This window comes from Prionailurus bengalensis, chromosome B3 (assembly GCF_016509475.1).
Source record: "Prionailurus bengalensis isolate Pbe53 chromosome B3, Fcat_Pben_1.1_paternal_pri, whole genome shotgun sequence".
Lineage (NCBI taxonomy): Eukaryota > Metazoa > Chordata > Mammalia > Carnivora > Felidae > Prionailurus > Prionailurus bengalensis.
Window position 1 is genome coordinate 61,451,269 of NC_057355.1, and position 21,226 is coordinate 61,472,494.

The 21,226-nt window shown below is 45.9% G+C and overlaps 1 protein-coding gene across 1 annotated transcript in view; it reads left to right on the forward strand.

The window, feature by feature from the left end:
• Window positions 1-1,206: 1,206 nt before the first annotated feature.
• The window catches only part of PLA2G4E (phospholipase A2 group IVE), a 55,516-nt gene continuing 35,496 nt past the window's right edge, over window positions 1,207-21,226 (forward strand). Inside the window, exon 1 of the mRNA XM_043554167.1 lies at window positions 1,207-1,733. Within this exon, the coding sequence (XP_043410102.1) occupies window positions 1,554-1,733 (180 nt within the window). The 5' untranslated portion in view covers window positions 1,207-1,553. The remainder of the gene's footprint in view (window positions 1,734-21,226) is intronic.

Here is a 21,226-nt window from a genome sequence, read left to right on the forward strand (position 1 = left end):
GGTCTGGCTGCTGCTGGGTTTCTTTCCTTTTTTTCTTTTCTTTAATGTTTATTTTTGAGAGAAAGAGAGACAGTGTGAGCGGGGGAGGGGCAGAGAGAGAGGGAGACACAGCCCGAAGCAGGCTCCAAACTCTGAGCTGTCAGCACAGAGCCTGACTCAGGGCTCAAACTCATGACCTGAGCCGAAGTCAGACACTCAACCGACTGAGCCACCCAGGCACCCCTGCTGCTGGGTTTCTGATAGTGCTGCTTAGGCCAGAGACAGTCTCCACTGGAAAACCATGGCCTCGGAAAAGAGAGACTTGAAACGGGGGAGCTCATGGGGTGTCCCAACTAGAGAGGATGCTGGATCGCTGAGAGCCAACACAGAGAGACATGAAAAGACACACATTTTGAATGTACATTCAATTTTTTTAGAGAAAAAGAGTGTGTGAGTGGGGGAGGGGCAGAGAAAGAGAGAGAACCCTAAGCAGCGCAAAGCCTGAATGGCCACTACCCTGGTCATGACCTGAGCTGAAATCAAGAGTCCAACGTTCAACCAACAGAGCCACCCAGGCACCTCTTGAACGTACATTTTATTTTACTTTTTTTTATTTATTTGAGAGAGAGAGAGACAGAGAGAGAACGAGCAGGGGAGGGGCAGAGAGAAAGGGGGACAGAGGATCCGAAGCGGGTTCTGCAAGGACAGCAGAGAGCCCAGTTCAGGGCTCGAACCCACGAACTGCGAGATCATGACCTGAGCCGAAGGCAGACACTTAACCAAATGAGCCCCTGAATGTACGTTTTAAAGCACTTGTAAACAGAACATACCAAGAATTTGGGTTTTGTTTTTAGTTTAGTGTTTTTATTTTTACCACAGAGCTATGATGCATTCTCTTTCAGCTGCCAGACACAGCATCTGTATTAAATCAAAGAAAGAGCTCAAACGAGAGACAGATTAAATTATTAAATTCTCTTCTGGGCTGTACCCCCCTCCGTCAGCCCTGAACACCAGGCCGGGTATCTATTTTCGGGGCTCAATAAAGAGATGCAGGGGTGTCAGCCAAGAGCCAGAGAGTGACTTCGCCTCCATCAGGGGCCAGACAGCCTCAGCCACTTCGCCTCCAGCCCTGCCTCCTCCTGCCCTCCCCACTGACATATTGAGTTTCACAACGTTAAAAATAGCTGCTGAGCTGTGAGAAGCTATCTCTGAGCCTGGATCCGAGCTCAGAAAGGCAGGCCTCCCTTAATCAAGAGCCGCCCTAGGTGAGCGTAATTCTAGCTCCCTCCAGGCTTTTCACACAGCACAAGAACAGTCTCTTCACCAAAATAGGTCCGCAGTGGTTCAAATATTCACAGAAATGTGGGATTCTTTTAGCTAAGCCCTGACTTCTTTCACCTCCTTAATAATTCATCAGGCTTATTTATCTTCGGGAGGAATCCAATGGCATTGCTTCCACGTTCTTGCAAAACTCCCTTCAAATTTCCTGAGGATGTTCAGACACCTCGCCGTGAAGGACTAGCCCCACCTCCACACAGCCTGTGCTGAGCCCCAGTGAAGGGGACGCTGCCTTAATGACTCTCCAGAGCTCGGAAGGCTGTCCTGGCCTGGGAACTGATGTGTTTGCCCCACAGGAGCTACAGGGGGCTGAAGAGAGCAGGTCGGAAAGAAATGTCAGTGAGTTTGAGCACACACAGGACCTGGAAACTCCCAGTCTCCCACCTCTGCTTCCCACGGCCCTTGTGGGCTCTCAGGTATGTCTGCGTTCCTGGCTAGAAGGTTCCTAGCTCCTTAAATTTTACCCCGACTTTGCTGGCTCCAAATAAGATCACCTGCATCACCATAGAGTTAAGAAGCTGTATTTTTGTGGATTTCCTTCTTTCCCAGAGGAATCCCTTCACCCCCACCCCCCCTTACCTGTCCTCACCTGCCTCCTTGACCCCAAGAGCTGTTAACTAAAACAACTACACCTGTGTACGGAGTGCATTCCAAGTGCCTGACGCTCTGCTGGGGGAGGGATTAGCATTTCTGTTTGTTGATGCGACCGAGGCTCAGCGGGATTGAGGTCACACACCTCGTCAGTCCAAGGGAGACCTGAGCTGGAAGATATTTCTATTAATATGATCCCGAGGAGAGTGGACAAGGACCTAGCAGGGTCTCTGACACACAGTAGGTGCTCAAACCGCACAATTAGCACCGTGGCAGAGCAGGGTCATAAATGTTGGGGAGAATGTGTAGATTTGGCCTTCCTGAGGAGCCCCACCTATCAGCTAGTGAAGAGAAAACCTTGAATAAGTAAGTCCCGTTGGTAATTTAGTGGGCTACAAAAATTGAACAGCGTCTGTAGGTAATTCTCAGTGGATCCAGATCTGCCCACCAGCTTCTACTCTGGGTGAGTGTGTGAGCTTCCTACAGAGGCTCAGTGACTGGAGAGGAGTCAAGGTTCTTGTATCCTTCTGGCAGCTACATTCTCAGCAATGGCGCCAGGCTGACTTCTGCAGCCATAAGCCTCTTCCTCCTGTGGGCCTGCACCTCGCTCATAAGGAGCACTGGTCTCTTTGCCTCCTATAGGCCTTTCTGTCTCTACCTCACCCTCTTTCTGGCCCCAGCTTGGTGGGTCCATCCTGGGCCTTGACCCTGGGTTCACTTGCCTGGACCCGATAGGCCCCACATCATAGCTGTGGTTGTCAACCAGCTTCCACCACGCAAGGCGACTGAGGGCTGCTGGGGGGATGACCAATCCTCCCAATCCTCCCAAGCATACCACTCTACCTCTTGACCAGGCTGACTGCCCCATACAATCACCAGGACCCCTGCCAGTGACTCCTCTCAGAGTCACAAGTGAAGAGTGGTCAAGGCTCCCACCCTAGTGCTTCCCTCAACCTCCCTGCCCCACACCCTTCCCACCATTCCTGTAACCCTTCAGTCCTTGGGGAGCACCCACCAGTTTTCAAATAGCTCCTCATCTGCCCCCTGTTCTAGTCCTTGAAGGGTTTCCCTCTAGGACCACCATATGGATTAGACCTTTTTCTTTCTAGATCCCCATTAGAGGCCAGCATTACTAGGTAGCACATTGTCATCCAACAATACTTCAGCAAAAATCAGTTTATCAGACTAGCTTTGAATCAGTTTTCAGAGTCACCACTTCCTGCACTGGATTCTTAGGTAACTCTTCCTGTGGCTTGTTACGCCTCTCTCGTCTCAAGAAGACCAGGAACCACATCTGGAGCACTTATTCATTGGTTGAACCAATATTTATTGAGCTCCTACTGTGTTCCCAGTGTTGTCCTAAGAGTGGGAGACAGAGCACTGAGCAGGTCAGACAAGATCCAACCCTCCTGAAACTTACATTCTAATGGGGGAGATAGACAATAAGTAAATAGATGACTATTTCCATGTCACAGATAGCAGAACAAAATATGTGATAATGAGGGACTGGCAGCAAGGAGAGGACCTCAGTAGGATGGTAACATTTGAACCGAGACCCGAACAGTGAGAAGAATGGTGTGAAAATGTTCCAGAGAGAGCAAATGCTAAGGGCAAAGGCCCTGTTGAGATGGGCACAAGGTTGATCTGTTCTGGAAACAGAGAGAAAACCAATGTGTCTGGGGCAGCAGAGAGCAGGGAAAGAGAGGGAGAAGTTGGTGGTAGAAGATGAGGTCAGAGTCTTAGGCTGGCCCAGATGCTACGGAGGTGGCTCTCGTGTCATTCTGAAGCAGTGAGAAGCCACTGAAAGGTTTTAATCTGAAGTTCGACTTTGATTTGTGTTTTACACAGATCACTTTGGCTTGTCTGTGGAGAATGGGCTGCCTGGCAGACAAGAGGGGACCCAGGGAGACAAGTGAGGAGGTTTTAGCTGCAGTCCAGGAGAAAATGGTGGAGGATTGATTGGTGGCGGTGGACAGCAGAAGTGGACAGATTCTGGATTTTTCAGGAGGCAGAACTTACAGGACTTATTGATAGATTGGATGCTAAATAAGACATCAGTGATGTCTCCTAGGTTTTTGCCTTAGCAAGTGGGAGGTACACTTACTCACAAAAGTGCGAAACAGGTTGAGGTGGAGGGGACTGGAGGTTTCTGTCTCAGACATTTGCTTTTTTTATGTTTATTTATTTATTTTGAGACAGAGGGTGAACAGGGGAAGGGCAGAGAGAGAGAGAGAGGGAGAGAGAATCCCAAGCAGAGAGATTTCAGCACTGTCAGTACAGAGCCTGATGCGGGGCTCGATCTCATGAACTGCGAGATCATGACCCAAGCAGAGATCAAGAGTTGGATGCTTAACTGACTGAGATACCCAGGAGGCCCTTGGAAGTTTTAAATTTGAGATGCCTGGGGCACCTGGGTGGCTCAGTAGGTTAAGCGACCAGCTTAAGCTCAGGTCATGATCTTGCAATTCATGAGTTCGAGGTCTGCATCGGGCTCTGTGCTGACAGCTCAGGGCCTGGAGCCTGCTTTGGGTTCTGTGTCTCCCTCTCTCTGCCCCTCTGCTGCCCCCTCCTGCTTGTGCTCTGTCTCTCAAAAAATGAATAAACATTAAAAAATAAATACGTAAATAAATTTGAGATGCCTGTTATTTACCCAAGTAGAGATGTCAGGTGGGCAGCCTCAGGTACTCAGGAGATAGGGTAGGAAGATAAACCGTTTAATACATAAAGCAGAGTATAGATGATTTTTAAAGCCACAGAACTGGATGAGATCTCCAAAGGATGGGATGAAGAGACGGAAGAGAAGAGGCATGAGTTTGTGAGCTCTGCTTCCCACTTTCGGGATGCCTGGTGGAGGCAGAAGAGCTGGCAAGGGGGGGCAGACAGAACAGGCAGCCAGTGAGATTGGAAGAAGCCAAGGAGGAGGTGGTGTCCTGGGAGCCCAGAGACTTTCTCTATAAATGTCCCACGCTATCATCAGAGTAGGTTATCAGTAAAAAGCACAAATTTTGTGCCACGTATTCATGTCTTGTCTGGCATAGACCTGGAGCACTGAGAAATGGGCCACTGCCTGGCCAGCTGGCTGGCTGCTGGCCTAGGAGCCCACACAGCTCTCGTTATCTCTGACATCAAGGCTGATACCTCCTGGCTCCAGAGGCCTGGCGAAATCGGGCCCCACCCCTGCTGCTTCCCTGTTCCTGTCACATGCCCTGTGGCCCCGTGCCCACCCTTCTCTCCTGGCAGGGCTCACTGACTCGGTGCCACCCGGTGCCGCCTACCTGGCATGAGGCAAGCTCATTCCCAGCTCTTCTCCTGGATTCTGCAGCTTCCCCTCCTGGAATGTTCTCCCTTCCATCCTCCTGCTGCCTTTCGTTTCAGGCCCAGCTCAGGGCTCAGTTCTCCAGTCTCTCCCCACCTGCCCTCTACTCTGCTACTTGGTGGATCACCCTTCAGGACCACCTCCATGGTTACACCTTTCCTGGCCGGGTGACTGAAGCCCACTGGACGCCCCTGCTCTGCCCTTCATATCTAATCCATCTTCCTACCGTGTAGGATCTGCCTCGAAATCCCTCTAGCATCTCACCACTTCTGTCCATCTCTGCCCCTCACCCTGGCCCAAGGCACCATTTCCCATTTGAACCACCGCAGCTCACCTTCCCACCTCTAGTCTTGTCCCCTCCAATCCCCACACGGTAGCCAGTGATTTCCCTCACATCACTTCTCTGCTTAACATCCGTCAGTGGCATCCAATCCCTCAGGATAAAATACCAAATCCTTACCAAGTCTTTCAAGGCCTCATGTGATTCAGCCAACTGCCCACCTTCCCAGACATTTCTCACCCAATCACTCGCTACTTACGATGCTCCAGACACACATGTTCAGCTCCTAGATGCGCCAGCTTTTACCACCTCTTGGCACCTTGCACGTGCTGTGCCTGCAGCCTACATGGGACGAACTCTGATCTGCCTTTAGGTTTACCTTAAAGACCGTTTCCTCCAGTGGGGTGCCTGGGTGGCTCAGTCAGTTAAGCATCTGACTTCGGCTCAGGTCATGACCTTGCAGTTTGTGAGTTTGAGCCCCGCATCAGGCTCTGTGCTGACAGCTCAGGGCCTGGAACCTGTTTCAGATCCTATGTCTCCCTCTCTCTCTGCCCCTCCCTAGCTTGTGCCCTCGGTCTCTCTCTGTGTCTCAAAATTGAATAAATGTGAAGAAAAAAAAAAAAAAGTCTGCTTCCTCCAAGAGGTCATCCCTGATTCTTCCCACAATCAAAATCAGGTACCCTCTGCTAGTGTCTTTTTTTTTTTTTAAGTTTCTTAGAGAGCAATTGGAGTGGGGGTAGAGAAAGAGGGAAAGAGAGAATCCTAAGCAGGCTCTGCATTGTCAACACAGACCCTGATGTGTGGCTCGAACTCATGAACCGTGAGATCATGACCTGAGCTGAAATCAAGAATCGGACACAGGGGCACCTGGGTGGTTCAGTTGGTTAAGCATCCGACTTCGGCTCAGGTCGTGATCTCGCTGTTCATGAGTCCAAGCCCTGCATCGGGGTCTGTGCTGACAGCTCAGAGCCTGGAACCTGCTTCAGATTCTGTGTCTCCCTCTCTCTCCCCTCTCCCACTCGCACTCTGACTCTCTCTCTCTCTCAAAAATAAACATTAAAAAATAAAAAGAGTCAGATGCCTAACCGACTAAGCTACTCAGGCACCCCACTTCTAGTGTCTTTTATAGCACCCTGTGCTGTTCCTTGATCAGACTTATCACAATTTATAACTATAAATTCCTTTCTACTTCTTGCTCATTGCCTAGCAAGTGTACATCACGGAAGAGCAGGTGCCGCATCTGTTTTGACACCCAGAACCTACAGCATGGCACCTAGCACTAATAGGTGCTTAAAGCACATTGCCGTCAATGAACAAAGCTTTCTTTGACTTCTCCAGCTCCAACTGATCTGTAGGTTCTTTGCCTTCCGAGTGCACTTATAGCTGGTTCTTCCCAATTTATTTGTTTCATAGCAAAAACAATAAAAATAGCAATAGCTATAATTTGTTGAGGTTTATGACATGCCAGACTCTGCGTGCCATGTATGCATACGTGCGTGTGCATTTCTTGACAACAATCCTGCGAAATAGGTACTATTAACGTCACTTTACAGATCATGAAAATGAGTCTCAGAGAGATAAAGTAATTGCCTAATGCTACCCAACGAGTCAGTGTCACAGCCAAGATGCAGATTCAAGCCTCTCTGACTCCAAAACTCTTCTTTCCTCTACATTTGTCTGTTGGTGTTGTCTCTAGCTGGCCTGTGAAATTTTGTTGCTGTTGTATTTTGTCAGTGGCCTCTTTGCTTTGTGGTGGTTGTTGTTGTTTGTTTGATGGCTGGTTTGGTTTGGTTCTGGTATCTTCCACTTGTACATTGCAGGCGCTATGTTAATACCTGCTACTTATGAGGGTGTGTCGGTGGGCAGGTGAGAGCTGTGCAGGACAAAAGTTCTGTATTTCTGTCAAAGTCGCCCTGCAAGGTGAGTGCCAGGGCTGGGTATAAGGACGGTGGAATGGATGGCCACCCATAGACCTTGACCTATGGGGGCCCAAAGGTCCACTTTCCCCTAATATCTCCCCCACCAGGCCAGGCTGGCCCTGCCCCTCCCTCCCCTCTCTTCCTAGTGAAATTCCCACCACTGGAGTTGCTTATATGTGTGACTGTCGGAAGGCCTCTCCCATAGGCTTGTCAAGTGGCTGCAGGGATTAACAAACAGTGCCCTGGATCTAGGGCAAGGCTGGATAGAGAGTAACAGAATCTCAAAGCTGAAACAGACCATCTAGATTCTAGAGCAATTTCCTGCACAACAGAGGAATCTCCTCTGTGCAAGTACCCCTTGGATAATTCCAGCAATGGAAATTTAATACTTCCCATATGACTAAGTTCTTACTTACACTGAGGTCAAGTCTACCCACCCACAAAGGCCCATTTCCACCATCAGGCGTGACACATCAATGCAATCCTTTTCTCTAATTGACAGCTCTTTTCATACCCTGAGTCAGTTTCCATATTCAGCAGTTTCAGAACCCTGCTGTCCTGGGCTCCACTATCTGCTTCGGTTAAGTTTTCCATGAGCCATGGCTTTGCTCTCTGCCTTATCCCTTGGTGGATGGCCCAGCTGGGGGAAAGAGGAGGATCCAGATGGTGAGGTGGGAGGAGGAGGAGAGGGCCTCTGAGCACTTGAAGAAAAATTCCTCCCCCGAACAGACTTGCCTGACTCTGTCCTTACTCAGTGCTTCCTGTTGCTCTCAGAGAATATGCATAAAAGAATATACCTATGTACTTTTTACAGTTAACATATGCAGATATCTAGTATGGTGACCTGGCACATAGCATGAAATACAGCAGTTTTCTTTCCCTGTCTCTTTTTTTTCCTAAACATATAACATGTTATTTAACATATATCATTTTATCTATTTACCTAACATACAATAATTCTACTTTTTCTAAAAGTTGGTTTTCTGACTACCAAGAGCATGTAACACTTGTTCAGTGTAGACATTAGAAAATATTTTAAGTTTAATAAAGAAAATAAACATTCCCGATAATCTCATCATCCAGAGATAACTTCTTGAAGCCTTGATATATTTCCTTTGAGTTCTTTTTTCTACGCACATACATACATAGAAATCAGTATTATTTACATATACATATATGTATACATGCAATATTGAGCTCGTATTGTAAGAACTTTCCTACCTATCAGCAAATGGTAATCATTTTCCTTTGCTTTAAAAAAAAAAAAGATTAAAAAAATGGCTACAATTATCACACCATCCGAGCATGATCATATCTGCCAATTTTTGATGCTATGAGTATTACCTCAAAGCCTAGAAAATATGCCATTAATATCCGAATTACAATGATTCCTCTCTCCTCTTTGCCAGCTTGGCAGAGAGATAGCACTATTTCCCCAAGATTCTACTCCAAGCAGCTCAGAATTCCCAGGCTGGTGTCCCTGTCACTGAGACAGTTTCCCTCTCACTTGTCTGCTGACTCTAGACTTCTCCTCAGAGGTATCTCTGCTGACTTGCCCAGACTAAGGAATGCACCTGCCCTGACAGGATTAATGAAGAGAACCCCCTCACCCCCAGCCAAGTTACCAGATTACCAACTATCACCTGGTAATAAGGTTCTCTCAACCCCCCCCCCCCACACACAGGGAATCTGTTCCCCCACAAATAGACCCATCGTAGCAAGGTGAGCAAAGGAGTCTCAACATTACTCCTGTACCTTAGATTCCAATAAACTAAGCCCTAAAACTGAGTCCTAGACACTCGTCCAACCTCCTCTCATCTTTATGGGCGTTTCCTCTCTGGGACTCCCATTGTCCTTCCTTGCCATCTGGCCTCATTGGTTTTCTTGAAGATCTCCTCAGTTCATCATACACATTTCAATAATTTCAATACCCAGTGGAAAGAGGTTAGGGTCCCAACCTTCTTTTTCCACCAAGAGACTTCTTTGCTCCTACTTAAATTTATGGATGCAATGAGATTCCTAAGGAAGAGAGTACTACCCAGCTCCACTCAGCAATGTCCGAGGCCCAAATGCCATGGATATATTAAGAAGGGGATGATTGCTATCTCCATCCATCAATGGCTTCTAAATCACAGCCCTTGTTAGGCTAAATAAACAAACAACAACAGAAATGAAAAGCAGTTACAGAAATAATGTTACATTGAACATCACTGAGGATTTGTGTAAGAGTTTATGTACAATAAATTCCTAGAAATAGAATTGCAGAATATAAGTTCATGCAAATTTTAAATATTAATGAAGATTACCAAATTGCCCTCCAAAAAGTCTATGCCAATTTACATTCTATCATCAAAGTCTTATAGTCTTCCCCACACCCTGACCAATGTGAAGCTTTATCGTTTCACCCCTGCCAATCTGATAAATGAAAAATGGAATCACTTTGTTGTTTTAATTTACATTCTTATTATTAGTGGTAATCTTTTATAGGCTTATTGCATATTCCAATGATCCCAACTTTGTTGAACATTAGAATCACCAGGGAAGCTTTTAAAAATCTCAATGTCTTTTGGGATGAGCACTGGGTATTGTATGGAAACCAATTTGACAATAAATTTCATAAAAAAAAAAAATCCCAATGTCCAACTCACATGTCACATCGATTATATCAGCTATCAGGGAGCCAGGCATCAATATTTGTTTAATGATCTCCAGGTGATTCCAGCGTTTACCAAAGTTGGGGAGGTACTGAAATATGCATAAGTACCATGATGTTTGTATCTTTTATCAATTTTTCTATTGCATTGTTTGCTTTTTAATATTTATTTTAAAGAGCTTTTTCTTTACTGGAAAATTACCCCTTCATGAAATTGACAAATATTTTTACAAATTAGCCTTTTATTATTATTTATGGTTGTTTTGACACAGAGAAATTTAATATGTATGTAGTCAGAATTATCAATTTGTTTCCTTCATTGCATCTCAGTTTTGTGTCTTGTTTCCTAACTGATGATAAAGCAATAACTAATTTATTTTAATGTAAAGAGTAAGGTATGGATCCAGTTTATTCTTTCTCCAGATGGCAAAATCGTTACTTTTTTTTAGAAAGTAATTTTCCAACATAATATCAAATAATCCATCTTTTCCCCTATTAATTTGTAATGCTATCATTTTTTTCACATGTAAATCTCTTATTTACTTTGCCCCAGGTTTACTTATTATACTTTCATTGCTATTGTACATGGGATCTCATTTTCTCTTGTGGTTATGATTTTTATAGGAAAATTTACAATTTTTTGATTTTTTTTTTTTTTTTAATTTTTGGGACAGAGAGAGACAGAGCATGAACGGGGGAGGGGCAGAGAGAGAGGGAGACACAGAATCAGAAACAGGCTCCAGGCTCTGAGCCATCAGCCCAGAGCCTGACGCGGGGCTCGAACTCACGGACCGCGAGATCGTGACCTGGCTGAAGTCAGACGCTTAACCGACTGTGCCACCCAGGCGCCCCTGATTATTTTTTAATCAGCCATCCTTATGCCCTAAGTTCAAACAGACACGTACATACACTCTTTTTATAGTTATCTTTCTTTTTCTTTTAAGTTTATTTATTTATTTTGAGAGAGAGGACACATGAGTGGGAGAGGGTCAGAGAGAGAGAGGAGAGAGAAAATTCCAAGCAGGCTCAGCACTGTCAGTGAGGAGCCCGATGTAGGCCTCTAACCTATGAACCAAACAGTGAGATCATGACCTAAGCCAAAATCAGACGCTTAACTGACTGAGCCACCCAGGAGCCCCTATAGTTCTCTTTCTAATGACTGCATAGAATTTAATCATAGGAATATGCCATTATTTATTAAAATATCTACCAATATTGAACTTTGGGATGATTTTCAACTCTTAACCATTAAAAATTTAGATACAATTAACATTTTTAAGCATGAAGCATTTTCTTCTCTCAGTGTGAGTTTCCAAGAGTAGAATTACTTGGGCACAAATAATTTTATAGCTTCTGATAATTCCTGTTGTATCCTGATAAATATTGATGGTGGTTGGTTTGACTATGGTGAAGGAGGACTGAGGCAGGGGAATCAATAGAGAGTCCCAAGAATATGGGTAAGAGAAAGTAAAGGATCTTGAAAAGATGCCCAAGATTACTAATAATCAGGAAATATACATTAAAACCACAATGAGATACCATTTCATACCCACTGGATTAACAAAACTCAGAAAGTCAGTTGATAATCCTGGGTATACACTAATGGGAACCCTTTTCCATGGTGGTGGGAGTATAAATCAGTAAAAATACTTTGGGGAACAATTTGGCAATATCTGGGGAATGATTTTTGGCAAAATTGGTGGTAATATACCTTATAAGTAAGCAATTTCTACTTCCAGGGGGATATACACTAAAGAAACACAACACATACAGGAATGCTGTAGTGTTTTTGGCACTATTCTTCATTGAATCTAAGGTATAACATTCACTAAGGGAAAATATCGCCAATTAAAGTATAACCCATTGTTGTTTTTAAAAAGATTTTTTTTTTTATGTTGGGGAGCCTGGGTGGCTCAGTCGGTTAAGCATTTGACTTTGGCTCAGGTCATGATCTCACAGCTCATGACTTTGAGCCCCTCATGTGGCTCTGTACTGACAGCTCAGAGCCTGGAGCCTGCTTCTGTGACTCTGTCTCTCTCTACCCCTACTCTGCTCATGCTCTGTCTCTGTGTCTGTCTTTCTCTCTCTTTCTCTCTCAAATGTTTATTTTTGAGAGAGAGAGAGAGAGAGAGAGAAAAGGAGAAAGAGAGAGAGAGAATGTGAAGGAGGGAAGGGGCAGAGAGAGAGAGGGAGACACAGAGTCCGAAGCAGGCTCCAGGCTCTGAGCCGTCAGCACAGAGCCGAACGCAGGGTTCGAACTCACCAACCATGAGATCATGACCTGAGCTGAAGTCAGATGCTTAACCAACTGAGCCACCCATGCACCTTCCCATTGTTGTTTTCAATAAGTATCTCTTAATCCAGAGATTTTTAAATGTGAAAAACGCATGCCTTAGAATTGATGAAATACAGTAATAGCAAAACTTAGATACAACTTAAATGTCCATCACACAAAACATGCAGATAAGTTGTGGTGTACTTTACAGCCATGAAAAATCAAGGAGCAAGATCTGTATTTACCAATATAGGCAAATCCTGTAAACATAATATCTGGTTGGGGGGAAAAAAATCCAAGTTTACTGTAGAATGCATATCCTTTATGTGATACCACTTAGATAAAGTCTAAAACATGTAAAGTGATACCAAATAGAAATACAGACATATTTAGAAAAGAAATAAAGAGGGGCGCCTGGGTGGCTCAATCGGTTGAGTGTCCAACTTTGGCTCAGGTCATGATCTCATGGTTCATGAGTTCTAGCCCGACCTTTGACTTGCTGCTGTCAGCACAGAGCCTGCTTCGGATCCTGTCCACCTCTCTCCAGCTAACCCTCTCTTTATCTCTCTCTCTCTCTCAAAAATAAATAAACATTAAAAAAATTTTTTTAAAGAAAAAGAATAAAGAAATGTCTTGGAATGATGGCTAGAAATCCAGGGTTGTGGTTCTCCCCTGAGGAGAGGGGAAATGACTATGTTACCACTGTTTTATTTTTTACTCTGAGTAGTGGATTCATAGATGTTTACTTTATTATTCTTTATACATTTTGTATGTCATAAAATTGCTTAATATTTTTTTAAAAGGAGAAACTGAAATTATAGGCTAAGCTAGGAAGATGTACTTTGTGGGAGGCTGTTTTATTTGGACTGGGAAGCAATTTCTTCCTCCCTCCTTCCATCCTCTTGCAGCTGGATGTCTTTGGGTTAAAAGGTCATCCCAAAAGTCAAATGTTGAGCTCATTTGTGAATTCTTATCCCAGCCTGCTTAGGATACTATTTCCATTTCCTGTGGTCCTTCTGCCACCTGCTTCTTCTTATGCATTGCCTCGTGGGCCTGCCCCATCCTGCCTGCCTTTCCCTTCCGTCAACTCAGCCTTACTCACAGGTTGAGGATGGCTGCCTGTTTCCAACCCTAGCCAGGAGAAGGGGTGAGCTTCCTCTACCCCAGCTCTAGGCAGCAACAGTAACCAATGCTCTTTTCCATCCCAGTTTACCTGGTGTTGAAATGGAGTGGTGAAGGCGATCATCACTCCTCCCATGACTAGGAAAGGCTTTACCTATGCTGGGGTGTCACAAAGGCAATAGGTATGTGAGTGGGAGGTAGATGTATTATAGGGGTGACTTGAAGAGTTAAAGACCAACAAGAGACCTCTGTAGATCCTAGGAACAAGGGGAGGGATTGGGGCAGATGAGAGAAAGAACTTGGAAGAGTTCTCATCCTATTTTCCCCCAAACAGTCCTCTGAAGACAAAAGCACATACGTGTACCTCCCACCCTCAATGTGTCCTGGAGGAGATTTGGTTTTCCTAATTTGAAGGCATAAGGGACTCAGTTCAGGAGACAGAAGAGGGCACAACACTGGGGTAGTTCTCCCCTCCCCTCTCCCTAATGGAGAGTCCCAAATAGAGACTTGCCACAGAGGTGGTGGTCAGGTGAATTAGCCAGAATTCCTTCAGCCACAAGTGCAGAATAATGGAAGCTGGATTCAAATAAGCATAAGATGGGTTGGATGTGGGGATGCCTTTATTGTCTTGTGTAATTGGTAAGTCCAAGGTATATGAGGGCTTCAGGCATGGCTGAATTTAGTAGTCCAGAACACATTCTCAGAACTTTCCCTTTTTCTCCCTATCTCTCAACTTTGCTTTTTCTATGTCAGCTTAGTTTTTTTTTTTAATTTTTTAAAAAAACTTTTAGAAGAAAGAAAGCATAAGTCAGGGAGAGGGAGAGGGAGAGAGAGAGAATCTTAAGCAGGCTTCATGCTCAGTGCAGAGCCCTATGCAGGGCTCAGTCCCATGACCCTGGGATCATAACCTGAACCTAAATCAAGAGTCTGACACTCAACCAACTGAGCTACCCAGGTGCCCCTATGTCAGCTTAGTTTCTTATACTGAATCCTTCCATGTGGTGACAGTAACTCAAAGTTTACATCTTCCTTAGAGTTCATAATCTAGATAAAAGAGTAAGAGCTCTCTTTCCCTCCATCTCACTAATCTCCACCACTACCACCACCACGACCCCACCCACCCATAATCCTAAAAAGAAGAAGGGGGGTGGGGGGAGATCTAATTGTTCCTGAACCAATCAGTGAATCTAAGAAGTTGGGGATGCTGACTGGCCACACTGGTGGTAGAGGCAGGCACTTCTGAGGAAGGAGGAAGATTCCCCATGATTGACAGCTCCATAAGATCCCCAGTGTTATTTTATCAGATGACGGGAAAAGGAATTCTAGGGGGCATTATGTCCATATACTAGGATCCCATATACAGACTCAATCACCCCTTAACCTCAGAATTGGCTTGAATATGTGAAATTGTTCCATATAGATTTTGTTCATATACTCCAAAATAAAATCAGAATGCAATGAAATTATTTCCTCTCAAATAATTTTAAAGCCTAGGAGTGCTTATAAACACTCATAGATACAAATAATTACAGACTGCAGGTCTGGCCAGGTATGTGTCTGCTTTAAAAAATATTTTCAAGAAAAGTTAAAAATAATCTAGCCAATCATCCTAGTTTTCCCAGGTTTTAGCACTAAAAGTCCCTTGTCCCAGGAAACCTCTCATTACTTGGCCAACTGGGTCAGTTGGTCACCGTAAGTGTGTCTTTAGTTATTGTTTATAGCAGACAGGAGCTGAAGGCGGCAATCCAGGTACAACAGGGGCCTGGTCTGGACTCTTGGAATCCAGAGTCCTTCCCTCTGAGGATCTGCATCACCAGAAAGAAGACTGGAACACCCTACTCCCACTCACCAGACCCCTACAAACGCATGTGCACAGAGGGAGGGGGGAGGTGGCACCTGCACGTGGCAGGAGATTGCTGCAATGCTGCCGGCTCCCAGGCACTGGGGACAAGAGAGGCTTAAGCCCAGCCCCCTCCAGGGCCCACTGTGGACAGAGCTGGAGGACCCAGCTAACAGCAAGAGGCGCCTCTTCCAGACTGCTCCCAGGCAGGGAAAGGGCTCCCACCCCTCTCTGCTCCTCACAGACCCAAGGGTCCCTTCTGCCTGCTGTGCTTGGCTCACCCACTTCTTCAGGCTCGCCCAGGCACAGCCTAGATTATAGCAGTCAGGCCCAGGGGCCAGCCCCAGCTCCACCTCCAGGAATGCCCTTTGCCCCAGTGCATCCTCCTGGCAGCTCCCCTCTGCTCTCCCAGGTCCTGGAGCCCACTAGCCACCAACCAGCCAGGGCTTGTAAGAGGGCGGGGCAGGGCAGTGGAGGGCAAGAAGCCAGGTGGGAGTGCCCTGGAAGTCACCGCAGTGTCAGAGAGCCAGCTCAGCCACTCTCCACTTCCTCAGTGCAAATTCTTTAACTCAAACCCTGATCACTACCTCAAAATCATCCTAGTTCTCAGGGTACTTGGCCTGAACCAGCTATAAGGCTTACATGAACCCTGAGTCTGGCAGGGCAAGCAGGGCTGAGGCTGTGGGGACAGCTGGAAATGGGTCGTTAGGGTCACATTCCAGGACTCCCAGGGGCGGATGACACTAATCCAGGCTGGTGTGACAGGACTTTATTCTCCAGTGAGGGCTCGGGGTCTCCCCGCAAGAGAGAGCACATGTGCGTCCCCTCCCAAAGGCACACACCACACTCCTCACACCTGCAACTGGGGGAAGGGGTGCTAAGAGGAGTCACCAGCCCTGGATCCTGCTGAGAACAGGCCACAGGCTCTGTGTTCACTCACCCCCAGCGTCCTCCTCATGTCTCCCATCCCCCTCACCAAATATCAGTCTATTTTTAGTCACTTTCAGCACTTCTCTGACCATATCCTTGGTTGTTCCTCATTTCTGGCATCAAACACATTGTGTTTACAGTTTGGGGTCTATCATAGCTTATTCAGAAGGACCCTGAGAATTCCCCATTTATTCTCAGTCTGAACTGGTGCCCAAGCATGGTGAAGCCTCAGTAGGCAGCACGGCAGGCCAGACCCCTGAAGGCAGCAGCCAGAAGGGACGCTGAGGCTCCCTGGTTCTGTGGTCTTGCCGTAGCTATGTCTCAGACTCACTGGAGATAATGAAAAGATACAGACTCCAGGCCCCACTCCTAGGATTCCAGACTCACTTAGTCCAACCTCCTATTTTACAGAAGAGGAAAGTGAGGCGTGGAGAGAGGCATCCATTTGTTTTGTATCATCCTGCAGAGCTGGAACTGGAGTCCACAGCTCCTGGTTTCCAGTCTAGGGCTCTGTCCGCCACCCCACAGCGCATGCCTGAACACTGACCTTGAAATCAGTAGGGAGGAAGGCGTTCCTCAGCTCTGCTGGGACCTGTCAAACCCAGGAATTAGCATGAGGACACCTCTTGCTCACAGACCCTCGCAGGCCAACACCGCCCATCCCCTTGTCCTCTGCCCTGAGACGTGGTGGGGAGCGGCTCTCGGGAAGTGACTGCAGAACCTTGGTTCAGGGGCTTGACCCAGATGGAATCTGTGGGGAATTATGTTCCTCTGCTAGAACTTGGCTGTAACCAAATTCAGTCCAAAGACAGCACCAGTGAATGGGATAGACTCGAACCATCGGATACAGTTCTTAAAACAATGGCACCAGGGGTGCCTGGGTGGCTCAGTCAGTTAAGCATCTGACTCTGGCTCAGGTCGTGATCTCACGGTTGGTGAGTTTGAGCCCCGTGTCAGGCTCTGTGCTGACAGCCCAGAGCCTAGAGCCTGCTTCAGGCTCTGTCTCCCTCTCTCTCTGCCTCTCCCTTGCTTGTGCTCTCTCTCTCTTTTTCTCTCTCTCAACCTCTCTCTCTCTCTCAACCTCTCTCTCTCAAAAATATATAAATATTAAAAAAATTTTAATAAAAAAAATTATAAAACAACAGCACCAGTCCAAGCTCACCCTGACACATTACTTCATAGCTGAATTTGGTTGAACCCTCCCCTAATCCTCTCCCTGTGGAGTCTAGGGTTCCCCCTGCCACCACCGTGCCCTGGTGGAGGAGATGATGTCAAGAGACTTGGCAGAGTTTGGGGATGCTTGATCAGCCATCTTGGGACCAAGAAACGTGAGGGCCACTTGTCATCCCTCTGTGAGAGAAGCCAGGAGCTCCCCACCCCACACATCTGCCCTGTGGGTTTTCCTAGGCTTGGCAGAAGAGGCTTGTGGGATAGCAAGGCGAAAGGGAAGTGTGCAGGGAGAGGAAGAGAAGACTTATGAGCCTGCTCTGGATTCCTCCCCCTCCTCCATAGACAAGCAGGTCTTTTTCTTTCCCAAGTCCTATCCTCCAGGTCCAGAGGTTAGGTCCAGAGTAACAGCTAGAAAATCTGAGGCAGTCTGCATGGCACTGGAGCCCATAGGGCATTTGGGTAGGGTGAGACCCAGCAGCGTTTCTCACAGGTGAAGAGGGAGAGGTATTTATCAGGGGCCTTTTGAAGACCATGGCTTGTCCTGAGGGGCCACACTAGGCTGATCAAAGAGGCACACCTGCCTTCCAACTCACCCAAACCACACGGTCCTGATGGTCACCTGTTCTACCCATAGGAACAGGATTTGCTATATTTCTTAAATACCCTCTGCTCAGAAACTTTCCATGAGTTACCACTGCCAACAAACAATCGTGATTCTTGTACTTGATATCCAGGACTTACTTTCACCTCCTTTCATCTCCTTTCTGAGTCTTCATAGCCTTGCTCATGCTGTCTCTCCTGACACAGATGCCCTCTCCTGCTTTATTCATCAGGTCCCTAGCCTTCCTCCAAAGGCAAGTGCAAGTTCTTCCTATGCCACACAGTCTCTTCTGACCTTCCCAGCCCTGGGTGGTCATGCTCTCTGAGCAGCATATCTTCACACCTCTGTTCCTCATACATGATAGGATCATCCTGAGACCACTTTTGTGATCTTCCTGTCTCACCCAATTAGTTTGTAGCTCCTTGGGCATGGATGATGTCTTGGTGTCTCTGATATTGCTGTGTATCACACCTCTTGTGGCAAAACCATCGCTAACTGAGGGTCAGCCACATGCTAAGACCTTCATCCCAGTTAGTCTCCATAACCACCCCACGAGGTAGAAATCATTATGCTTTCCATTTTACAGATGGAGAAATTCAAGTTTATAAGGATAAATTTACCCAGGTCCATGCAGCTAATATGTGGTAGAAGCAGTGTTCAAATGCAGTTGTGACACTTTAAAGCCCAGACCCTTAACGAACTATACCATGTTCAGTCAGGTTTGAGACAATGTCAGTGTTATCCTCACAGAGGTAAACCAGTGACAAAAAGTAAATGCAGTGTAGGAAAGGCTCCAGCCAGTTTTGTTATGTGAGAGAGAGTCAGGAGCTGGAAAATAACACCTGTCATCTAGTTGAAACAAGAAGCCACAACTTTTAGTAGCAGGACCTTCCCAAGATTGAGAAATGTGGAGCTGTGGATGAAAGTAATTTGAGGATGCAAAGCACTCAGCTGGACCTTCACATTTTGTTACCAAGAAGAAGAACAGAAAATACTTGTGAGCCAGACCTACTGACAGAACTAAGGATATAAGTATTATCTACATTGGGATGAAGGTTCTTTCTTATAATGTTTTTAAAAATATGTATATATTTTTATATGTTTATTTATTTTTGTGAGAGAGATAGAGAACAGGGGAGGGGCAGAGAGAGGGAGACAGAGCATCTGAAGCAGGCTCTGTGCTGGCACCAGATAGCCTGATGTGGGGCTCGAACCCATGAATCTTGAGATCCTGACCTGAGCTGAAGTCAGATGCTTAAACAACTGAGCCACCCAGGTGCCCCTATTTCTTGTTTTGTTTATGCTTATTTTGTATCATTTTGTATCTCCTCATCATGAAGTGGACCCACGTCTAGCCTGTTGGCCAGAAGTCCTGACACATCTCAACATATTAAGACACATCTCCCAACGTGTATATTGTTAGAGCCAGAAGTTCTGGAGTCAGACTGACTTGCATCCCAGCCCTGTCACTTATCATGGTGACCCCAAGCAACTTACTCATCCTCTCCGTGTTTCAATTCTTTTTTTTCTTTAATGTTTATTTATTTTTGTAGGAAAGAAAGATAGAATGTGAGCAGGGGAGGGGCAGAGAGAGAGACACACACAGAATCCAAAACTGGCTCCAGGCTCTGAGCTATCAGCGCAGAGTCTGACATGGGGCTCAAACTCACCAACCACAAGATCATGACCTGAGCCATAGTCAGTCACCCAACTGACTGAACCGCCCAGACGCACCTCAATTCTTTTTTTAATGAGATAATAATAATATCTACTTCATAGGTAGAATAGACTTTGTCACTTTTTATACATTCAGCAAATGTGAGCCACTTCATTTCTGTTGACATCTGCGTAATATTCCAGTGTGTGAATGTGCCCTAGCAATCAAACCATTCCTTGATTGGTGGGCTTAGGTGTTTCCAGATGATGAACAAGACAAGCAATGTCTCTACCCTTAAAGGAAAGAGGCAGAAAGAATAGTTGAACAAGATAATCCAAGATATGATACATTAAATCAAATCAAATAAGCAGAGTGACTCAGAAACACACAGGTAGGCGAGAAGCATACATGTTACGGAGGGTGGTCAGGCAAGAGCTGCAGAAAAAGGACATTTGAGCAGATCCATGACCATGAAAAAGAGCAGTAACACACAGAGTCAGTGTCAAAGACATCAGGAGGGAACAGCAAGTGCAGAATCCCTGATGTGGGAAAGAGCTTGCCATGTTCCAGGTGTGGAGGGCCAGTAGAGCTGGAACTCACGTGTGAGGGGAGGAATGGAACAGATGTGAGCAGCCAGACCACACGGGTCCTTCCAGGGCATGGCAAGAAATGAGAGCAACCAGAAGCTGGAGGGTTTTACTCTGGGTTGCAACATCATCTAGCTGGTGTTTTTAGGAGACCACTTGTGCCCTTCTGTAGAGAATGGCTTATAGGAAGGCAAGAGAGGAAGCAGGGAGACCAGGTAGGCTAATGCAGTTGTTGCAATGAGTAAAGGCAAAGGCTTTCACCAGAGCAATGGCAGCGAAGCTGGGGAAAAGCTGGAGAGAAAAAATTTCCTCTGAGGATGTGGAGTGTATCCTCCTTGGTCCCGTGAGCCCCATACTTGCCCTCATGATTGGTTCTTATTTCCCTGTACCTACATACCCTTCTCCATTCTCTCCTCAGAAAGGCAACCATTATTCAACTTTCTTGGTGTTTTCCAATTTAATAGCTGCAGTGAAATCTCAATGGTGTTTTAATCTGCATTTCCCTGACTACGGATGATTTTGAGCATCTCCTCAAACACCTGTTAGCTTTGTGGGATTGCCTTCCTATATAAACTGCAGGTTCAAATCTTTGGTCTATTTTTATGTTGGCACAGCCATCTTTTTTTTGTGGATTACATAAGAATTCTTTGTATATGCTACATAGTGATCCTTTGGTGATTTGCAGATGCATTGCAAATATCTTCTGTCATTCTGTCAACTATCTTTTAACTTTTTCTGCATGTTCTTAGTTGACAGAAATCCTTAATCCTTATGTAGAGATTTAGAAATTTTTTGCCTTATGGTTCCTGGTTTCCAAATGTTTAAGAAATCCTTCTTACCCCCATAAATAGGTTCTCCCACATTGTCTTCAACTAGCCTTATGGTTTTCCATTTCATGTGTTGATCCCATTTACAGCCTATTTTTTAAATATGGCAATAATGGGGATGTTGTTTAATTTGTTCTACTT